Here is a 24,518-nt window from a genome sequence, read left to right on the forward strand (position 1 = left end):
AGCGATCGAGGATGTCTCCGGTCCAGACTCTTCTGTTTATTTACTCTCAGACTCGTCTGACCTTCTGTAAGATGTTTCAGCACCAGGTACACGCTCAGGTACACGCTCAGGTACACGCTCAGGTACACGCTCAGACCACAAAACATAAAACAATCTCTACACGCTGCTCTTTTTTCATGCAAATGAAGTGGACCTGCTTGCACTGCAGTTAGTGTCAATGACCTGATTTAACATGCAACACACCTGCGCAGGAGTGACTGGGGATAGAGGAGTCTTGTGCGGCCAGCAGAAGCTTTAATATAACTGGAGTGCGGATCATTTTTGACTCACTCACACTCGTATAAAACAAATAAATAGATATAATGCAATATAACAGAATGTTAATGTGTTTCAGAGATCACCAGCTACACACACACACCTGATTCATCACCCAGGTTCCTACATAGATGATTACCCAGAGTTCTCTGCGCCCCTGACCCCTTGACCCCTGTGTGACCCCGGTGCAGTGTGACGGCCCGTCGCTCCGATGCTCCACATCGGCCACTGGCTTTGTGCTGAACTGATAAAAGATGGATAGTTCCATCCCACAATCCCTCTCTCTCCAAGATCTCTCACAGCTCTGCTCCAAACACTTAACAAATATTCACAAAAATATCTTCATAAATATTGGCACCCAGAGTAAACATGAATGAATGAGATACTGGAGAAAAATTACTCAAAGGTTGTTGTTTTTTTGTACAGAAGGTTAATTGTGTAGAGCTGCTCTGTGACAATGACCATGGGTAAAAGCGCTATATAAATAAAACTGAAAGGCTTGTAAGCTCTCTCTCTCTCTCACACACACACACTCTGTTCATCTACATCTTCATCCTGCTGTCCATCACCGTTTCAATGCATCTTTCTTTATGAACAAATTACTTATCCATCTATAAACTATTATCCAGCGTGCATGTCTCACTCTTTCTCAGTCCTTCAGGTCTGTGTGCATGTGTGTGTATGTGTGTGTGCATGCGTGTCCTTGCTCTCACTCTCCCCGGGTCGCTTTTTAACACACTCAGCGTTGGACTGATGGCTAACGCTTCTCCGCCGTGTAATTTAGAACCCAATTTCACACGCGGCTGCTTCCTCCGCAGTGAGAGAGAGAGGAAGAGAGAGAGAGAAAGAGAGAGAGGGGAGAGAGAGAGAAGGGTGAGAGACAGAAGGAGGAAGATTCCAGAAAGCAGAGGAGTGACACATCCCGAGGTACTTTGGGGGCCCCGAGTGGAGACTCGTTTAATTATTAATTACTAAAACAAGGTGTGATCTCCACCTGGCATTGCTGAGAGGGAAATACAGACGCGGTGGAGCGGAGCGCAATAATCACACACGGTATTGACTCAGCTCAACTCCACACACACACACACACACACACACACACACACCTCACGTGCTGCTCTGCATGTAAACACATCGACGTGGCTCCTCTGCCAGATTGGCACGCTCATTACAGCATGTTAATGCTAATTTGGAGGCGAAGCTGCGCTGGATGAAGATCTGCATTCATTAGAAATTCTTCCTGTGTGATTCTGATTTCCATCCATCCACATCTCAGGTGACCGCGCAACACCAACGCTAACTGATTTGTTGTATTTAATCTCTTATTAGTGAGCTAGCTGGACCAGCCACAGGCAGACTGTACCTGTGTGCACCCTAAGGGGTTCACACCCCAGTCTGATTGTGTGTTAGATCAAACACCTTACAGTATCATGACTTAGGAACGTTCAGGCTCATTTATAAAGGGAAAAGAATGAACTTAAATTGCTCACAGAAACATTTTAAACTCAGGGCTTCATGGGGAGATCAGGGGGTAAGGAGCTCCAGACCATGGTTCGGAAGGTCCTAGGTTCAAACCCCATGGGACCTTAAGCGAGGCCCTTAACCCTCAACCAGTCAGATGTGTAATGAGATGATAAAAAAAATTATAAGTCGCTGTGGATAAGGGCCAAATACTGTAAATGTTGTTTTCTGCACACACACACACACGACTGACTAAGGTGAACTCTGAGTGATCAGCTGTAAAGCAGATAGTTTGTGTGTTTATGGAGTTCTGGTGTTTTATACACAGATGAAGCCATTAAATGGTCTATTTTTATTTTTCACACAAATGTAATAATATTTTTTTATAAACCTCAAAATTTTTTTAATTAATAACAAACATATACTGATTCCAATAATCAATTTTTATCAATTATAGTCAATTTGATTTGGCCAATCGAAACAGGAAAAAAGACGTAAAGGCACCCTCCAAAAGCTGAAGTGTCTACAGGAGCTGCAGAGGCTGACCTGAAGACTCGTCACATCACAGTCAGGGGGCGCTCTGTCACCAGGTAGAGGTCATTTTGGCATCTTTAGCTCACTCTGATATTTCTTGATGATCTTTAACACAAAATCAGCTGTTACGCCGAGTGGGTCAGGTGGTGTTAGAATAAAAACACACTGAACGTGAGGAATGAGATCGGCTCAAGAGAAAAGGAGGGGGAAAATCGTGCGAGGGTACGAATGGGGACGCTGTAATGACCTGTTAGTCTTATCGCTAGCAAACCAACAGCGGTGACGATCGTACAAACACAACAGTAGTTTTTATTCACTCATTTGTCTGCATTTTTAATGTCCTGGAGCAGGTAGGTGTGTGTCTACATCATGCCAAGAAGATCAGTGATCACCTCCACTTTATACCAGAATGTTCTCGAGACTAATGTCAGGTCATCATGTGACAGTGCAATGATCCCAAGCATGCTATACAATACCACGTCCGAACGGATAAAGACATCAAAATCACAGCGCTGGAATGGCCAGGTCACTGAGCAGACCTCAAACCGATGGTCTACACTGAGTGACCACAAGAACATTAATCAACTAAAGAAAAATAACGATTTTTTATAGAACGATTATATATCGATATATCTTTATATCAGAACGATTAAACTCCTGCAGTAAACATTAACGTCAAGGTATTGATGCTGGAGGAGGTTTTACTAGTGACTGAATTGTGGTGTGTACTTAAGTTTCCCAACTGGTTTGGTTCCTGACTGTACATTTAGGTTTTGAAAAAATAATAAATACTATTGTTAAAAATGTCATCTACACAAATGTTATTTTTGTGTAAATGAAAGTAGGGTGCACTTTTTCATACAGTCTGAAAATATACGATGAAAGTAGGGTGCACTTTCTTATTCCTGTGACATTTTCATACAATCCATATTGTGATTATTTAGAATTATTTTAACATCTGGCACAAAATTAACTCCATAATTCCAGGGCAACAGAAAATAAGGAAAACAAAATATGAATTAAATAATGCTCCTTTTTAAAACTTTAATGTCACATCACTAAATGATTATCATGTTGAATGGTGATTGTCTCTATTGTGTTTAACAGCTTCCTGTATCCTCCCACCTGGTGACCAGTGTTACATCCCAGTATTAAAATAAGTAGTCCTGTCCTTATCGTCGCGTCTATAACTCTTACTCACGCATGTCTTCAGGAGCAGGAGGAGTGAGAATGTTCTAAAGCGCTGATTTCACAAACTTCTGTTTTTGTGTGAAAAATAATATACTTTTTAATAATCTTTTTCGAAATACATTTATATATTTAAATGTTTAAATGGATTTACATGTTCAGGAAAAAAAAATCTCTACAGCCTGACTCAGGCCAGAATCCACACCACTAATGAAATGCTAATGAAATCTGAACAGCAGCACTGAGGGTTGTTAAATGAATTACCCCATTATCACCCATCATGCAAGGACATAAACACACACACACACACACACACACACACGCACACACACACAAAACATGAACAGTATGGCCTCTGAAATAAGACATAAATGTAGAAAAATTTATAATAAAATGTGTTACAAAAGAATAACAAGAGGCATCTCACAGATAAATGTGTCTATTTTGGACAGTGTTGGACGTCTAAATTGTCCATTTTAGACAGTGTTGGACGTCTAATTGGTCACTAAACCGATTTTGGACACTGGAGTAGTCTAATGCGTCCTGTTACCTAAAATGAATTGACAACCTGAACTCAATTAAAATGAAACATCTCGCTGTTTTTTATAAAGTCCACTAAACACGAGGCACTGGTCTCTACTCTGAGCCTCATTCAGAGAGTTAAACCGCTGTACGGACGTCTCCAAAGCCAGACGTGTTGAAAAGCATTTCATCAGAACATCATATAACTTTAGACAGACTTTACAATATTCAGTCATTACGTGTGTGTTTTTTATGGCTTGCAATATTAACAAACTTAGTATCATTATGCTAATTTATGTTGATCACTGCGCTAATGTTGCACTACACTGCCGCATATTTGTTTCTGTTATGGCCAGGAGTGGGGCAGCAGGATGGGTGTGAGGCAGCAGGATGGGTGTGAGGCAGCAGGATGGGTGTGAGGCAGCAGGATGGGTGTGAGGCACCAGGATGGGTGTGAGGCAGCAGGATGGGTGTGAGGCAGCAGGACGGGTGTGGGGCAGCAGGACGGTAGTGGGGCACCAGGATGGGTGTGGGGCACCAGGATGGGTGTGGGGCACCAGGATGGGTGTGGGGCACCAGGATGGGTGTGGGGCAGCAGGATGGGTGTGGGGCAGCAGGATGGGTGTGGGGCAGCAGGATGGGTGTGAGGCAGCAGGATGGGTGTGGGGCAGCAGGATGGGTGTGGGGCACAAGGATGGGTGTGAGGCACCAGGACGGTAGTGGGGCAGCAGGACGGTAGTGGGGCAGCAGGACGGTAGTGGGGCAGCAGGACGGTAGTGGGGCAGCAGGATGGTAGTGGGGCACCAGGATGGGTGTGAGGCACCAGGATGGGTGTGGGGCAGCAGGATGGGTGTGGGGCAGCAGGATTGGTGTGGGGCAGCAGGATGGGTGTGAGGCACCAGGACGGTAGTGGGGCAGCAGGACGGTAGTGGGGCAGCAGGACGGTAGTGTGGCACCAGGATGGGTGTGAGGCAGCAGGATGGGTGTGAGGCAGCAGGATGGGTGTGAGGCAGCAGGATGGGTGTGGGGCAGCAGGATGGGTGTGGGGCAGCAGGACGGTAGTGGGGCAGCAGGACGGTAGTGGGGCAGCAGGACGGTAGTGTGGCACCAGGATGGGTGTGAGGCAGCAGGATGGTAGTGGGGCACCAGGATGGGTGTGAGGCACCAGGATGGTAGTGGGGCACCAGGATGGGTGTGAGGCACCAGGATGGGTGTGTACATTAAAGGAGGAGCGAACAGAGGAGGTGACCATGGTCTAAATTTAAGATTTAATTCATTCAGTTCAATTGAACTTTATTTATATAGCGATTTTAACAATGGTCATTGTCTCGAAGCAGCATCATAAAATTAAAAGAAAATTTATGGAAGTGTGTATGAGTGAGAAAAAATGTGTTTAGATAATAATGAGATCGTCCCTGATGAGCGAGCCAAGAGCGACGGTGGTAAAGAAAAACTCCCTGAGAAAACTAGAGAGGAACCAGACAGGGGGACCCATCCTCATCTGGGTGATAACGGATAGCAGGGTCTATATAACATCATCATGTGTGTTAGGCTGCTGGAAGTTCAGTATACGTCAGTAGTTATAGCAGAGCATTAAAACACACACAGTCCGGTTGTGCTTTAATGAGCGCTTTAAAGCACAACCTAAAAAGTGACATCAGTCAGAAAAGCAGTCACCCATCATAATGCTTAATGTGAAAGTCAGCAGCCAAGCAGAAAATGCATAAAAAAGTGACGCAATGAAGCCTCGTTATTAACAAATTATTATTATTATTATTATTACATTTAACCTGTATTAATATTGAATGGTTATCCAACCCTGAATTTATAGTGTCTCTGAAGTTAATGGTTAAGGTGAAAAGAAAAACCTGGATTTGACAAATGTGTGCGTGTGTGTGCGTGTGCGCGTTTAAAACATGCTGATGAATAAAAGTGAAATCAGCTAAATTCTTCCCTGCACTAAAAACCTAATTTTCTCCACAATCCTTTCAATTACAGAAAAACGACATCAGCTGTACTCTCTAGGGCACACACACGCATGCACACACACACACACACACACACAAAAACAATTATAAACGCCCCAATACACATTTCAGCAGTGCTGTGACAGACATGCATACGCTGTACACTGGAGGGTGTAGTGAGTGTCACTCACACTAAACCCTACACACTCACAGCTCTGTGCTTCTCATCATGTGTATCACAGTCAAGCACCAGAACAATAATCAGCTGCGTTTGGAGCTAATAGCCTCTGGGCTAACACACACACACACACACACACACACATTTCAGACTCCTTGCGGGAGGAGAGGCTTTCGATTTCAATTCACAAAATGTAAACCAAAGTGCCAAACTGTTTTATTTTTTAATACAGAGCTACTGTACTGTTATATTTTATTTTACAGGGAAATAGACTACTGAATAAATATATTTTACAAGACTACAGAAAAAAAGTTAAAGCTTAAAATAAGCCTTGTTTACACTAAGTTGTCCTTCTTTGGTGCTCAGACAAATACACTCCCTGTTCGGTAATCGGAGAGTGAATCACAGATGAGAAATGGAAAAAGTAGATCAAAGGATAAAGATGAAGTTTTGTCTTAAAACCACTCCAGCGTGTTAAAATTCACTTATACCACTTCAGCGCTGTTATTTCAGCCAAAGTGAAAATATGAACTAATCCCAGTCAAAATATTCACTTTATCTTTTCTAATTAATATCTATTGGTGCAGGTGTTTGTTTACATTGAGTTTACTTCCAGTTTTGTGTGATGCTGTGACAAAAACTGTCTGGACAGACATACAGACAGACAGAGGTTTCAGCTCCTCCAGTGTATGAAATGTATATCATAAAATATATATATCATATCATATCATATAAAGATATCAGTGAAAGAGTGAGTTCTGACTGATGTACAGACAAAACCTTTATTTTATTTATATAGATATTGTATACCTTTTTTTTCCCCCTAAGTACTTGTGTATGTTTTCACTTCACCACTGTTCTCTGAGTGTTCCTGTTATTCAGCGCTGCTGCTGACCTGCAGTTTCCTTCAGGATTAATAAAAATTTAAATCTTATCTTAAAGTCTTTTGTCCAGAATGAACTCAGTGTGACAAAGTAATGAGTATCTGATTAAAAGCACTGGCATTTGATAGCTGATGAAATATACCCAGCGTACCTGAATAACACTGGGCTCTGAGACTAATCCCAGTCAAAATATTCACTTTATCTTTTCTAATTAATATCTATTGGTGCAGGTGTTTGTTTACATTGAGACATTAGCGCATTAGTAGATTATTTTTAAGTAGATGATTAAATCCCACACATAACTGTTCATAACATCACTTTTACTCCACATTTAGATTCACTGATGGTGCAGATTAAACTTCAGGTAGAGATCTGAGGACTGCAGGAGATTTAGTAAATTCTGTCCAGACAGTTTTGTGTGATGATGTGATATAATTCATCTGGACGGACAGACAGACAGACAGACAGACAGACAGACAGACAGACAGACAGACAGACAGAGGTGTGTCTGAGACTGGTTTTGAGTCCTCCAGTGTATGAAACATAAAGATATCATTGAAATAGTGAGTTCTGACTTAAGGCCATGATAAACCCAAGACCATTGTACGTCTGGAGGAATCTAAATAAATGTGAGAATCTACCAAGTAAAAGTGTGTGAGATTGTGGGTATGATCAGGGGACTGAGTGAGTAATGACTGCTGTCCTCACCTGAAGGCACAGAGACCCCTATCAGTAGCAACACAATTAATTCAATCACACACACACACTAGCATACATATAAGCATACACACACCACACACAGACCAGCACACACACACACACACACACACACACACACACACACACACACACCCCGTACACTGAAGGCAGTGGAGGACGAGGATGTGTTCCCTGTGCTGAAACACTCTTTAACCGAGCTGTGGTGTTGTGCTCTATTTTGGTCCCCTAATTCTCAGTGTCCTGGTGTCTGAGGAGTGTGCACTCCGCTCAGCTCGGTCTGACCTGCTGTGTTAGTGAGGGAGTGCTGTACAGTGCCACGGGGCATCTCTGCAGTTCACATTGAGCTTTAAGCCATTAGTCTGAATTAAACCAATAAAATAACAATGAACAGCAATTCGGCTTGTTCACAATCCAACACACCAGGAAGAGAAAGTCAGAGTGCAATACACCACTTTATTCTGCACTAGAACCCGACTATGGAGTTCTACATGGGTTAGCACTGGTTTATCTTTCTGCTCTTTCAGTCCAGTACAAGCCATGCAAAGGCTGAGTAACAGATCAATCAGTGGAAGATATTTCAGCAATATCACACTGGAAGTCGTGCTGTTGTACTGCATATCAGCACGGCTGTGATGTGGTGGGGGCACGAGGGTGGGGCCAGAAACACTATTTATCTTGCTCCACCCACACATATCCTTCCTAAGTAAGCACGACTGTTGGAGCTGGTGATCGTCAGTTAGGAGGTGAGAGTGGTGTTAAACTCTTAGCGGTACTCTGTAGACTAAAGGTGAGGAGAATAAACCATGGAGGTGGTGGACAGTCCTGAGAAACTCACCAGATCTACTTTATATTTACACTTATTACACTTTAGAGTATCAGCTCCGTTAACTTCAGGGTTCTGGGGTCCAATCCCAAATAGTGTTAAATGGAAAGCTAGTGCACTATGTAGGATGTACACTCCCTCGTTTTACACTCCAAGCAGTGCCCTCGATCAGGGGTTAGAGAGGGATCTGGGATTCAGCCTCGTGTTAGACACTAGTTAGCTTTGTAGCTGTAAATAAAACAGGATAAAGAGCGACTTAGAAGTGATTAGTGCAGAGACGGCGTGTTGTTTAAGACGGCATAACGTTATCAGATGTGTGTTCTTACTGAAAGTGCTTCTGTGACTGGTTTTAGCATTCATCTGGTTACTAGGTCACCCACATAACCCAGTCAGACAGAGCCGAAACACCACCACAGAGCCATCTTGTGGTCTCACCACCCGAGGAGGCAGGCATGTGTTGTGACTAGGACATGATAATGGAAACTAGTTTTGGGAATGTGGAGTGTTGCTGTGTTTGTGAGGAGAGAGCCTGAGTGAGTTGGGTCATCCACACACACACACACTCACACACTTATACATACATGCTCTCCAAGGACTCCAGTACCAACATTTTGACTAGACCTGAAGTCTCGCCTGCTTCAGAGTATCCACAGGTGGAAGGTCTTCAGTAGGTGTGAGGGAGATCCTCCTTACACTCTGACTGGACATGGCTCAGGTTATAATCTGAACATGTGCCATGTTTAAGGGCAACGTCTCTCATCTGAGATCCCATCAAGGCCGTACTGTTAGCTGTAGCTATGCTAGCTGCACACTGTAGACTTCTAGAGCCATGTCAAAATGCTCCCTGCAATACATTATGTCCTACATGATGTCATTTACTCATTCAGTCATAGACCAGACCAGAAGATCTTCACACAGGGTTAGGAATACTCATCATAAAATAAAATTTATTCACATAAAGTTCACTTTCTACTTAATAGGAAACTGAATTAATTAGAAAATCTCTCATTACACTTTTAGCTTTTATTTTCCCATGTTGTATTGCTGTGAGAACCACATGGTCCATGAAGGTCAAATCCCTCCGTTCTTCACTAAGGTACAGGGAACTCTGAGATTAGACCGTGCTCAAATCATGCTTAGCACTTTAAAGTAAAAGGTCCACCAACACTTGTGATGATAGACACTTTTACCTGCATTCCGAAACGTATCCCCCCTCCACAGTGCACTCCTTATGGAGTTCGCCCCAGGACTCTCCTCTGAGTAATAGCCAGACTGCAGCACTGAATTAGGGGAGGCAGGAACACTGACCCCACTCATCACTCTTCAGTATAAATCTCTGAAACACTCAAACCTCCGTCAGCTGCTCATTAGATTTCCATCCACCCAGATTTCTGACCATTAACTTCACAGAGCTGTGTTTTTGACTCATGATTCTGGCAGGTCACACCCTCTCCCACGCATGAGGACCTCAGAGCTTCAAAACTGTCTGCACTTAGGAGTTGTGCACAACAAATTACAAACACTGAAGAGACACCATTTCGTATAAAAGCAAAAAGACTCTACTGCGTACGTCTGACACCAAGCTAAATCAAATCTCTTAATATTTAAGCAAGTTCTTACAATTACTAGTTTTGTTGATAGTCATACCTATTTTTGTGATGCTCCTGTTTCTAGAATTAGTGCTATAGTTAATTAACGTCTCATTTTTTATATAATCCTATCGCGGTTTCTAAAAGAGTTTAGTTTGAATTGTAGACATTAGTTACAAAGGCTTTAATGCCCAAATAGTGGTGGGAAAAAAATGAGCACACTATCTGTAAAGATTTGGAATCAATATGAACAAATGAAAGTAACTAGCCATTCGAACCAAGAGCACAGTAATGATTTTTATGTCTGTAGTTTCTCTTGACAGATTCTCTGGGCTAGAGAACTTGGAGTGATACCAGTTAGGTCAGACCAAGTAATCTGATTGGACGAAAGGCGTTCCACACATGCCGATAGCAGCACTGTGAGGTGTAACTCTGTGTATAAGTGGGCGTGTCCCAGGTGTTGTCCAGTGGTTAATGACACTAACTGTGTGTCTCAGCGTGGGTGAGAGTAGGTCTGTACGGTCCGCAGTACTGAGGAGAGAGCAGCTGTCTGACTAAACCCACATTCACACCCAGTCACAGAAGCACTTTCAGTAAGAACACACATCTGATAACGTTATGGCGTCTTAAACAACACGCCGTCTCTGCACTAATCACTTCTAAGTCGCTCTTTATTTAGTTTTATTTACAGTTACAAAGCTAACTAGTGTCTAACACGAGGCTGAATCCCAAATCCCTCTCTAACCCCTGATCAAGGGCACTACTTGGAGTGTGGATTAAGGGATTGTACACACTATGTAGTGTCACCAGATCCACAACTGTTGTATAAGTCATGCTGTTGTGCTGAATATCGGCATGAGTGTAATTTCTTTGCCTATCAGGCCGTGCCCTTGTCCCTAGGACCGCATAACAGCCATGCTGATATTCAGCACAACAGCATGATGTGATATTGCTTAAATGAAGTAAGGAGTTTAATACAAAGGGCTTCCTGCAGGCTGCAGTAACGGTGTTGTAATGATGGTTTAAATACTACACTGGGGTTTAAACAGGACAGTCACTGCGTTGCGTGACATGCTGATGTACCTGTTCTCCAACTACTAGTAGAGATTCAACTATAGGGTGCAAATGTAAGGTTAAACCTGATGTTTCTAAATATATGGACTATCCTCCAGCACACGGTCACCGCCTCAGGTGTGCTGACCTCATTTCCTCTCTGTAAGGACATTCTCAGGTACAAACACCATACACAATCCCTCAGCACATTAATGAACACAATAAATAATGTGTGTGTTGATATTTGATATTCTTATTAATGAATACACTCACACACTCAGTGACGGTCATACACCAGGCATGCCTTAGCAGATCAACCTGACTGAGATGCACACTATATACATTTCTACTTTTTCTATATATTTTTTTAAATAATTTTTTTAAGTGCTTCATTTAAACACATGGAGAATGTATACAACACCAGAAAGCACCATCATCAGCACTCCTCTGTGAGAAAACGGTGAAGAAAAAGAGAAAGACAAAAGAAAAAATAGAAAGAGGAGACGCCGGCTCCATCACTCACTCCGAAGTTAAATACATCAGAAGACAATTCATGCTTTTCCAGCTTCATTAAGAAAAGCTCAGCAGAGCACATTAATCATAAAATCCATGTGTAAAGGGAAGTAGTGAGGGAAGTCAACTGACCATCATCCATCCATCATTTCAACCAACCATCCATCCAGCCATTCATCCTGTGTCTGTTTCTTTTTCCTTTTTTTTGTTAATAACCATATTCTACATTTATTTATATTAAAATGGTTTAGTAAGCAAATGTAGAAATCTATCTGCGATAATACAGTGCTATATTTACAGGACGCTCAGTGTTACCTGCCAATTATAATTAGTTGATTAATTAATTAATTCATTCATTCATTCATTCATTGATTAAGGTTTATTTTCTGATTTGTCTCAAGCAGTTATAGCTTTACAGATTTTTTTAAGTATAAAAAGGTCATTAAAAAAATTCATATTTAATGAAATACTGTGTGACTTGATTTGCTGATAAAGAGATGTTTTCCCTGTCGATCTTCAGCGCCATCCTCCAGGCCAGTAGGCGGCACTATTGCAACAATAAACTTAAAAGTAGAAAATTCTCGCAAAAACACAGAAGACCAAAGAGGTTTGTGTTTGCAGAGACAACTCAAAAAGTTAAAAAGCATGAATCGACTCTGAAATGAAAACTGACTCCTTGATTCCATTAACTGAACGAATCAACAAAAGAGCGATTAAATCACATAATCAGTGAAACCCACAGCTCTGGTAATTCACTCAGAGATCTCGGGCCTGGAAATATGGAGATGAAGTGGAGTAAAAACCTGTAGGATTTGAGGGTAAAACAAACAAAAAGGTTCTCTACCTCTATCTGTCCTTTTCTAAAGATGAACATTAGTTTAAGCATGTGTTTGTGCACTGTGCACCTAAATGTTGTTAATTTAAATCGATATTTATCTAATTCCAAAAGACATTATTATGCCGTGTGTAAAGAAAATGAAAAAAGGAAGAGAAATTAATGTCAGCATTAATCTCCAAACAGGACTAGGGCTTCTTCCTCTCACGCTGATCAATGCCATCACTGCGGAAATGAGAAGTGACGGGACGCTCGTCAGATTATTAATGATCATAAAGATTCGTGCCATTCTGCATTACGTGTGCCGTCCTTCATCACTTCGTGTCAGGCCACAACACAATTTCAATTTTCCTCATGATTGAGAGGGAGTGAGGCACAGCCGGGGTCAAAACCCCACGCTACACTGAGACGGGCTTTAACCAGCACCTGATACCTGAGAGCAGAACACATGCTAACGAATAAGAAGTGTTCGGACCTGTCCGAGTGAAGACCGGCTAAGTGTCTGACTACTGAAGCCAGCTCTTGTTCGTGACCGGACACGTTCCTGTCCTGTACCTACTGTTTATGGGACATGAAGACTCACCATCCACTCTGAAATAATGATGTCCACTTTCTCCACTGGAAGCTCCACTTCCTCTATCCGGCCTTTGATCAGCGTGATCGTGTCCTCGAGATGATTTGCTCTGGAAATCAACAAACACAACCACACAAGTCAACATTTAAACGTCACATGAAAAAAACAAACTGTGACTCTTTAACACTGGCAGAGTATTCTGCAAGGCGTGATGATGGAGGTGGTCTTCACCAGGATGACCAGATGTTCCGTATCAACAGGGAAGCACTGGCAACTCTCATCTCCCAGGGGGTTTTTCACCTCGGCTTGCTCATCAATCTGATCATTATACATATTTTCTTACACATTTCACACACATTTCCATTTTTCTGTGATAAAATGATGTGAAGCTTCTGTGAAGCTGCTTTGCCACAATGCCTGTTGTTAAAAGCGCCATATCAATTAAATTTAATAGAATTTTCCTCCATAGTCACTGATTTAATTAGACAATCCAAAATCATGACCATACGTAGAATACCTACGCTAAATGTGTGAATGGTGGATTTAGTGGCTAAAACAATATGCTAATTGAGATTTAATAATGGCACCCTATTTGGCTAATCCATTTAAAGTTTAGAAGCAGACTTGTGAGTATTTGCAGACGACGGAAGTGGTTTGTTTATTTCTGAAGTTGCTGTTGTATTTATTTAAGGAATTTATCAATTTTTGACCATTTGACGTTTGGTCAAAAACTGAGCAACAAAAGACCAACTAAACTGAAATAAGCAATTAAATCCCACGGCTCCAGTATTAACCCCTCCAACAGCAAGGCCCTCAGTCTGGGCAGTGAATAACTTCCCCCTGGATCTGATTCCTTATACAGTGCTCTCAGAACACCTCACAACACCTCCTCCCATCCTCCTCCAGCTCTAATGACTCCATTAGGTCATTAACCCAGTGGCTGAAAACGAGCAGGGGTTAATTCCTCCCTGAAGAAACCCACTCTAGATATCTATTAGCAACTAATTGTCCTCAATCCCGTCCCTCATGTAGTTATACAATTCTTACAAAACGTACAGCTGTGCCTCAGCATACAAATTTAATCTGTTCTGGAGGCGTGTTTTTTAAGGTGAAATGTCGTATTGTGAAACATTGTCTCATAGGAAATAATGTCAATGCAGATAATCCATTCCAGCCGCCCAAAAATATCACCAATATTACCAATTTCCAACACTATCATCATATTTTTGCATATAAAAATAATTAAAACATTAAAAAAAAGACATGAAAATGAAGTAATATGAAATAAAAAGACATTAAACTTCACTTAACCTTCATTTATGATTCCTCTTAGCACCAGCTGCCAAAAGGAATCTCTTTAAAAACCAAACTGAAAGCGGCTCCCTTTTCTTCTTGCTACCATCCTTGCTATGTCTACTAAATAGTGCACAGAATGAAAAAAAAAAACGCCAAAAAAATCGTACTAAGTTTTGAACAGCTCACGGACATATGCGCAATTTAGCTGGTCTGCGTCTCGGTTCGTTTGCTCGTATGCTAAAAAAAAGCTTCATACACTGCAAAATTCTTGCAAAATTTCAGTTCCTAAGGTGAAAATGTGTGAGGCGGTGCATTCTTATTGCGGGGTTCCACTGCATGTGCATGTACACACTCATCTTCTCTCAGTCACCCAAAATGACCTCCAAGATCCTAACCAGTCTTGCTTCAGAGTGGTGCACTACACAAAAACTGTCACCAGATCCCATCTTCCTCCACCAGACAGCAGCCTTTCACAGAGTCCACTCACAAGACATGACTGTCCATCCGTCTGAGTCTCGAGACTCGTCTCAGTCAGGTCAATCAGGTGATGGAATGAAGACCCACTGGCCCTCTAAACTGGTGTGTCAATGCCTTAACGTTCTGATGATCCTAATCCAGGCAGGGAAACACTTTGTGTTATCTTTCATGGGAGTCTTTAGTGTATGATTGTTGGTCTACAATCTGCCCTGACTGATAATCAGCGGTGGCCCGACTGGGGCAGTAAAACTAGTGGCCTTGGCAGCGAAAGCCCATTCACTGGTACAAGGTCTCAATCCACAACCAGACTTTATAGGCATAACAGCAGAGACATGATTGAGAACCTGTGCACTTTATAATACTCAGTGTCATTATTCTGTGTGACGTGGCTTCTACAACATCCAAAGATAAAGGTGTTACATAGACATGAGAGCTGTAGTATACAGACTTAAAATAAAACTGGATATAATCAGGATTAAAGCGACAATTACGTTTTAATTAGATAAAATCCCTGCACCAGAGAAAACACCTGTACACCACATGAACAATCCATTAATATGTCATTAAACACATCATCTCAGACATGCACAGAACTCCAGCTGCACTGGCTCTTGGTCTCTTAAAAAAACACAAAAACAAGGAACACGCTGGAAAATATTTCACTGGGACATAAACACATCAGCTGAGAAAAAAAAGGTGTTAATTGCAGCCACTTAGCTCAGTCCAACATGGACACCAATTACACACACGCTACGCAACACTACAAAGACTCCTCCGGTGACCTTTGGCAGCCGCGCAGCTACGTGTGTTAAGCTGTAATGATGATCCTTTAAGCACGTGTATCAATCTCCCTACACACTCCATTATAATGACAGCTAATGTTAGCAAGGACGGGGCATTATTCAAGGCCGCTGAGTGTGTGTTTGTGTGTGTGAGAGAGAGAGGAAGAGAGAGAGAGAGAGAGAGAGAGGGAGTGGGGGAAAGAGAGAATGGGGGGAGGGAGAGAGAGGGAGAGAGAAAGAGGGAGAGGGAGAGAAAGGGAGAGAAGGGGAGAGAGAGAGAGAGAGAGAGAGAGAGGGAGAGAGAGTATTTCTGTCGCTGCTGATCTTTATCCTCACACTATCACACACTCCAGAAACCCACACTCCCTCAGCCCGGCGAGATGGAGGAGGGAATAAACACTGTAATCTCATTACTACAGGACAATAGAAGATACAGGAGAGAGGGAGCAGGAGGGGGAGAGAGGGAGAGAGAGAGAGAGAGAGAGAGAGAGAGAGAGAGAGACTCTACATCTCGTTTCTTCTTTTTGAACATATAAGTCAGGCAGGACCACAAAAGAGATGGTGTGTTAAGTCGGTGCTGGTAGAAAGAGTGCGACTGATTATAGACACAGGAATAGAAAAATGGATTGGGAGAGAAAGAGAGAGAGAGAGAGACTGAGAGAAAGTGAGATGTAAAGACTGTTAGTCAATCAATAAAGCTTACAGTTTCACAAAGCTTGATGAAGCTCCCGCGCTCACGGCTTAATTAAACACAAGCGATTCAACGACCAAAGGAAGCACAAAACTCCTCCTCTGGTTTTATCTTTCAGTTACAGAAACAGTTCTGCTTTCAGAACATTATATACGCATGTGTTTTGTTTAGATGTCTGATGAATATTCAATACAATTCTGCAAATAAGTCTAAGGTAAAGCTCAAAGAAATCTTAGAAATTTAATTATTTTTGCCAAATATGAGTACATTATTGATTAGTAGACAACTCCTTTCCATTTCCAGCATTTTATGATTTTCCAAGAAAAAAGGTAAAGCTCACTAGCATTGCTTGTTATTTTATTTGATGTTGTTGTTGTTGTTTTTTTGTGTTCGTGTTGTGTGTGTTATTGTCATTTCTGGAATTCTGTTACCAGAACAAATTCCTTGTGGAAACGTACTTGTCAATAAAGCGTTTACTGATTCTGAAACGTGAAAAAGTGGGAAATGTGAGAAAGTGAAGGCTGCTGAGGGTTATGGGACCAGGCCAGAGCACAGCTGTAACACCTGTACAGCCAGAGCTCAGTCGAACCCTGAGAGGCCTGAGAACCCTCCAATCAGGTCTTATGGTAAAGTCTTAGCTGAAGGTCGAGACGGCTGTAATTCCCAGCACACACAGGATCAATGTTACGGTGGAGCGCTCAGTGTGGCTGTGAGCCGGTGTTTCCACAGGTCCCTTAAGCTCCTGATCATCACAGAACACAATCAGGAACATCAGCCGAGGTCTCCGCATCGAGCAGCTGATCCATGTAACACATAAGCTACTTGGACATGAGACCAGCGTGACGTGGACGTGATCAGCCCCAGATGGGTCTCCTTGGTGAGGGGGTGTAAAAGGGGGGGGGGGATGGGGGATTTAAACCAATCATACACCCAGCACTGATGAGTTAGTACACCTGCAGCTTGACTAGTACAGGCATGAAAAGACGAAGGTCACACTCACAGAGCAAAAACCTTCTGAAAAACACTTCTCTCTCGTTGTGGTGAAGTGTGTGAAGAGGGAACGTCTGCGCTATGTGTAGACACCTCACCTCTGGAACTCTCTCAGACACACAGCTGGCCACTACAAGGGCCCAATGGCGTGTAAAATTAAACTTCGCTCTTTGTGTACATCCTGCTGACTTCACAGCACATATATAATAATAATAATAATAATAATAACAGCACAATCATAAACACACACACACACATACAGATACACACAGCGTTATAAACGCAACACAACCTGAAAGAGTTTACACACTGAGCAGAACACTATTACATATCACATGCAGAGAGAGAGAGAGAGAGAGAGAGAAAGTGTGTGTGTGTGTGTGTGTGTGTGTGTGCTGAGGGAGAAGCATGGGATAGGTAAATGGATAGATGGATCATTAAAGTTGTTGTCTGGTGTCTCTGGAAGCTGTGGTTATAGTACATCGTGGTCCCTTCACAGACAGACAGACAGGCAGACAGACAGACAGACAGACAGACATCTCACCTCACAATGTCCATGGCATGGTAGATGATTTCTGATTGGTCAACACCAATGACTTTTTTGGCCCCAGAACGAGCAGCGAACATGGACAAGATTCCAGTACCACACCCTACATCTAGCACCACCTGGAGGCAAAAACAGAAACTGTAATTCAAAAGTAAGCTACACATGTTCACTCACGTCCTGAGGACCACACTCGGGGATAAGACAGTTTTTGTTCGATTTTAATGATCTGTCCCAAATAACAGAAGCTGTGAAAGCTCTTCTGTACACTAAGACTAGCAGGGAGAAGCCAGTTGTCTAGGAGCTGGTTTTTACCCCAGGACTGGGAAACTTGTCTCACTATGAGAGAGTAGGGGCAATTATTAATTAACATCATCGATTTTAGTCGATAATTAGATCAGTTGGCTGTTAACTTAATTGTTGTGCTCTGATGTGTAGGTGTGAGGATAACTGCAGTGAAGTGAGTAATAGTGTGATGGTGAACACCTTCACGAGCAAAACAGCCGCTGGAGTCGGAGGGAGACGTGGGGGCGTGGCCACTTTCTGAAGAGACAGATTAGTGGGAAAGGATTCACACCTAGGTAAATTCACACACTCACACATACACACAAATAAGCTGTAGACCCTCAGGTGTGTGTCCTTTTCCCACTCATCTTACTCTCCTGTCCCCCAGACTTGAGCTTATTTTTCCTAACATTTGACTTTAAACCCTCCACCATCTAAAAACTTTAATTCATAGTGATATATTTTATAGCTGCTGCTTTTATTTTCTTTGTTTTTAGATTTCGTTTCACCCGGAAAATTCATTAAAGTTTTCCTGTTTATTATCTTGATTGTTAGTCACCACATGCGCAGAACGAGTTCAAGCTAAATGTCAAACCTCAAGCTAAACAGGAGCTCCTGAGTAACAGATGTAATTAGATTAATTGACTAATCCTTTCAATAATCAATAAATTATCTAAATATTCGATAGCTGCAGCCCTGATATGATAACCGTAATTATTATATTCACTGTGGAATATTAACTCCTGATGGAAAGATGTTCTCTGGGAAACCAAACACCACTGACTCCACCAGGACATAATACATCGTCATCACTATTATCTCTGTTACATTTTATCTTTATTATAAAATATTATCACTCTCGAACAACGTAATCATGAGTGCCTTATCCTTCTGATTTACGTACGGGTCACACTCTGGTGTCTCATTCCTGTAACCTGTGGTTTGGGACGCGACCCTCACCCTCACTCACTATGGCTTTGGTTATTCCATAAACACTACATTCATTCTTTCTTCTTTTTTTCATTTATTTTCTACATTAACATTCAACATTCAGATTGTCCTTGTTTCTGTGTTATCACCCTGACAGAGGCACGCTGCCTCACTGATCCCGCAGACGCTCACCAACTCACCTTTGACCTCTGATGCATCAGATAACGCAGTGCTTCTCCTTCACTCTCTTTTCTGTATCGGTTTCTAACGACGGCTGTTTAAAACCGATCTACTCCTTGTCAGCACATAATAAATGGCCTTTATATTAGCTCCTGTGCATTACACTGACTGTGTGTGTGTGTGTGTGTGTGTGTGTGTGTGTGTGTGTGTGTGTGTGTGTGTGTGAGAGAGTGAGAGAGAAAGAGAACATTCCCTGTTATCAGTTCTTTACACTCGTCCATTCTAAATATAAAAAGCTATAGTTCATTATAATAAAATGTTAAATCAGCAGCGGTCATTGAGACTGTTAACCCTTCCCCCTCCAGAGCTAACCTTTATGCTAATGCTAACGTTAACGCACAGAAAGAAAAAGGAGCACACACCTTGTCCTTGAACAAATCTGGGTTGCCGTACATAAAATCCCGGTAGCTCTCAGTGCGCACTTTATCCTGCGGGGTGGGGTGGGGGGGGGTTTGTAGGGTGGAGAGAGAGAGAGAAAAAGAGTCGTAAGTAATGACAGAGAGTCACCATTACATTTTCTATTAGGAAGACAAAATGTGTCTCTCCCGAGGCAGTAGTTTAATTCCTGATCACTCAGTGCTGAAACTTTAATTCTCTTACTTGAGAAGATGACTTTCTCTAGTTTTTGTCAATAACCGAGAGAGAGAGAGAGAGAGAGAGAGAGAGAGAGAGATGAAAAAAAGCTAAACAGTGAAACCTCACACATCTGCAGGTCCGTAAGGAAGTTTGTCTGTTGGATATTAAAGCCTTAATGATATTCAGCTTCATAAATAAACAAACACATAAATAAACACTTCTATGATTGTAAGATTAAATGTGTAAATCTGTCTAAATCAGTTATTTATCCGGTCAGTTTAACCTTCCTGAATGCAATGTGACTGAAGATGAGTGTGGTCCTGCCTAATTTCCTCTAACTCTTCCTCTCTACACTTACATCACATAGTAGCGTTAGTCTGCGTCATTAATGCTTAAAGAGTTTGTAGAAACAGTTAAAAGGTTAAAACTTAATAATAATCTGCTGATCTTTAATGTAATTAGTGATATTATTATTATTATTATTATTATTTGAGGTTGAAGCCCACGTACATGCCTGTGTGTCTCTCTGTACAGCAGAACTCTCTGTCTAACTTATTAATACAAAGAAATCCCATTCTGTAAGGTTGAGTATCTTACGCCTTGTTTACACTAAGTTGTCCTTCTTTGGTGCTCAGACAAATACACTCCCTGTTCGGTAATCGGAGAGTGAATCACAGATGAGAAATGGAAAAAGTAGATCAAAGGATAAAGATGAAGTTTTGTCTTAAAACCACTCCAGCGTGTTAAAATTCACTTATACCACTTCAGCGCTGTTATTTCAGCCAAAGTGAAAATATGAACTAATCCCAGTCAAAATATTCACTTTATCTTTTCTAATTAATATCTATTGGTGCAGGTGTTTGTTTACATTGAGACATTAGCGCATTAATTATGAATAACACACAAACCTTGCCTGTGCAAAAGCAGCGTAAACGTTCATGTGGTTCTCAGTTTCTCAGCTCCGCCCCCAACCCTCAGTGTGTGTACATCAGTGTTATTCAACACAGGAACAATAAATAAATACTGAGAGAACATTTGCAAACATACTGTAGCTCCCAGCACACCTGATTACACCTATCAGCTAATTAACAGCCTCGTCTGAACAGGGGTGTGTGTGGGAGACCAGGAAAAACAGTGAACCAGGATCAGTGCTTAAAACCACTGCTGTAGGTAAGTGTGTGTGTGGGTGTGTGTGTGTGCGCGCCATTATCAGCATAATTACAGGCCCGTAGCCAGCCTAATGCAAGGGGGGGTTCTTTTTTTTAAAAAAGTGGACCTTTTTTCTCAGTACTTTGTATTTGAGTATTTACTCATTTGGTATTTCATTTTGAGGATGAAATACTGCATTTTAGTGACATGTGCTGGATTAGCTTGTCTGCTGATATCATAATGTGCATGCTTTTGATGCACCAAAAATATTTACTACAATGTTGTCAAATTGCTTATCAAGATCACGTGCGACTTTTTTCACTTCAAAAACACACCCACACCCACAGAGTTCAAAAGTTTAAAAACCACACTAACAACAGAATACATTTAAGGAATTTTTACTGGAAATTATTAAACTACAAATTCAACTTCTCTCATCAACATGCTCTCTCATTTCTTTGTCTTTGCCTCTTCACTTTATTGAACTTATATAAAATATATTTAATATTCAACGAATTGTTATTTATATAGTCTATTAATTAGGCGAAATATAATAAAAAATGTTAAATTTAACCTTTAAAATCCCAGTCATATAGCATAATTTAATCTTTATTGGCATGTCGAGCATTTACAGTAGACTATCATTTACATTCAGAACGTAAAGAGATCGAAATGAGGAATATAAACAAATATAAAAATATTACCAATAATTATCTAATAATAATAATATACAAATATTACGGGGGAAAGACGATCAGTTAATGTACTTACAAGACTGTGGGATGGATAAAAATTATTTTTTGTGGGCTTATTTTATTTTATGTTTTATGTAACAATTATTCATGATAAACTTCATTCGAATGCTGTCTACACCGCGTATAGACACTAGAGAGCATCGCCTATGGTTAATAGAATAATTTAATAAATTTACTAATTTAATATAACAATTTATTAATTCAAAATAAAATGTTAATAAATCCTAATATTATGCATGGTCAAGCAGGTTTGTTTACGCATTGAACTCGTCGTTCTTTCTTTTCTTTTTTTGATAGATTAACATTAACATAATAAATTCACAGATCCATCAGATAGGCTCCTGAAAAGGCACAAGAGAACTATTCTGTGTGTGATGTGGGGTTGACGATTAGCTACCACTTAACTAGCGTTAGCAGTTTGATCTTGAGGTAGTAACAGACTTACTCTTTTTTTTGTAAATTGTTTTGTAATAAAGTGTTATTTTAAATAATGCCCAACAATTTTAATCTGTCTCAAAAAAAAAAAAAATAATAATAATAATAATAATAACAAAAAATTCTGGACCTTTGGCAGTGGGGGGTGGGTCGTTCGAACCACCCGAACCCCCCCTGGCTACGGGCCTGAATTAGAATGTATTGGCTGAACGTAGAAAGTACATTCTTCTTCTCATTTTGCTAAAATATTTCTGTACCCTGGAACTGAAATGTCTTGATGATTGTGATGTAGATTAAATAAATGTAAAAACAGACAGCTGTGTTAGTTGTGTATAGTATTTACTACCTGGGCTGTGATTCTATGATGGAACCCCTCTGTGCCTTCAGTGATAGCTGCGAGTCTTCTGTCTGTCTAAGTCGCACTCAGCTTTGCACATCTGGATCCCATGACTTTTTTTTTACCCTCTCCTCTTGGCCAAACTGTTCACGCACTCAAGCTCTCACTCTTTCACTGTTTTATCCTAACACACACTCCGGGTCTGGGTTCTGAATCTCCATGTGTTTGTACATAGCAAAGGTTTAGTGTCATTTATATGGAAAACTCTTCGTGCTCCCCATGTATAATAAGTACCCGCCGACCTCATTTCCCCTCTTGTCTGTTCTAACCCCTCAGTGTTTAGCATCAGCAGTTACTAATAATTTTTTTTTCCTGCTATCCGTTATCACCCAGATGAGGATGGGTTCCCTGTTGAGTCTGGTTCCTCTCAAGGTTTCTTCCTATTACCATCTCAGGAAGTTTTTCCTTGCCACTGTCGCCCTCGGCTTGTTTATCAGAGACTATCTGACCATTTTGATTCATACACACTCACATTCCAAATAAACTTTAATAATTCTTTTGATTGTGTAAAGCTGCTTTGCGACAATGACAATTGTTAAAAGTGCTATACAAACAAAATTTAATTTAATTTAATATAAAGAAATGAGGGTGTCAAAACTTTTGCACAGTACAGTTGTCGTATGTTTTTGCACCGATTTATTTTGTAAATTGATCCATTTTTCCGGTTCACCTGTTTAACTGAGTTGTCTGATCTCACGTTTCAGGTCAAACTTACAGAGACGTGCAGAAAGAAACGTACACAGACGTGCAGCGTCACACACGCTCTAGCAGCGTTCATTAGTGTTACACTGCTTCATGCAGAGCAGGAGTCTTCTGTCTCATCTGTAAAGAGCCGGTGCGGCTGCAGGCTTTCATTACTGCCAAATTGTGTGTGTGTGTGTGTGTGTGTGTGTAAGGGGGTGTTGTGAGTCACTGCTGTAATCTTTATGACGACAGTACAAGAACGTCGTCACAGTGACGCAGAACTCGGCTTTAACATAAAGAATATACAACCAATCAGATGGATGGCACTTTACTGCAGTGTGTGTGTGTGTGTGTGTGTGTGTGTGTGTGTGTGTGTGTGTGTGTGTGTTTGTTTGTGGGGGACGGGGTGCATTTGCCTCTCCACTCAACTAGAGGAGTTAGCCCTAAAATTTAAAGCACTAAAACACACACACACACACCACTAGGTGTTATTAATATTATGCGTTTCATAACCATGAGTTTGAGCGTCACTCTGTGATACATCACTCTGTGATACATCACTCTGTGATACATCACTCTGTGATACATCACTCTGTGATACATCACTCTGTACAGCCGCTTTCTGAAGTTCAATATGTAAAAACATTATGCAGAAGAATGTATTAAACTGGCTGCATTCTGTCTCAGCGCTCAGTCCAACACGACTCGCCGTCCTCCATCACCGACACCACGGATTCACCGTCTCACATAACCAACAGATTACAGCTTTCAGAAAATGTGTTCGTTACAGTCAAAACTCATTTAATTAGAGACTTAATTAACAAAACTGAGTTAGGGACATGACCTGTAGTTTACTGTACAGAATGAGATTGTCTACATCCCTCTACACTGCACACAACACACATCACACACACACCACACATCACACACACACATCATAGACACACACCACATCACACACACATCGCATCATACATCACACACACACACACCATACATCACATCACACACATCATACATCACACCCACACCACACACACACACACACATCATAGACACACACCACATCACACACACATCGCATCATACATCACACACACACACACCATACATCACACACACACACACCAT

The 24,518-nt window shown here is 41.4% G+C and overlaps 1 protein-coding gene across 2 annotated transcripts in view; it reads right to left on the reverse strand.

The window, feature by feature from the left end:
• prmt3 (protein arginine methyltransferase 3) overlaps positions 1 to 24,518 on the reverse strand; it is a 67,304-nt gene that overhangs the window by 33,725 nt on the left and 9,061 nt on the right. For both annotated transcript variants that reach the window (XM_053513891.1, XM_053513890.1), the window contains exons 8-10: positions 19,754 to 19,819; positions 17,937 to 18,058; positions 13,166 to 13,265 (exon numbers count right to left, since the gene is read on the reverse strand). In XM_053513891.1, coding sequence (XP_053369866.1) covers positions 13,166 to 13,265; positions 17,937 to 18,058; positions 19,754 to 19,819 — 288 coding nt within the window. The remainder of the gene's footprint in view (positions 1 to 13,165; positions 13,266 to 17,936; positions 18,059 to 19,753; positions 19,820 to 24,518) is intronic.

This window comes from Clarias gariepinus, chromosome 15 (genome assembly GCF_024256425.1).
Source record: "Clarias gariepinus isolate MV-2021 ecotype Netherlands chromosome 15, CGAR_prim_01v2, whole genome shotgun sequence".
Classification (NCBI taxonomy): Eukaryota; Metazoa; Chordata; class Actinopteri; order Siluriformes; family Clariidae; genus Clarias; species Clarias gariepinus.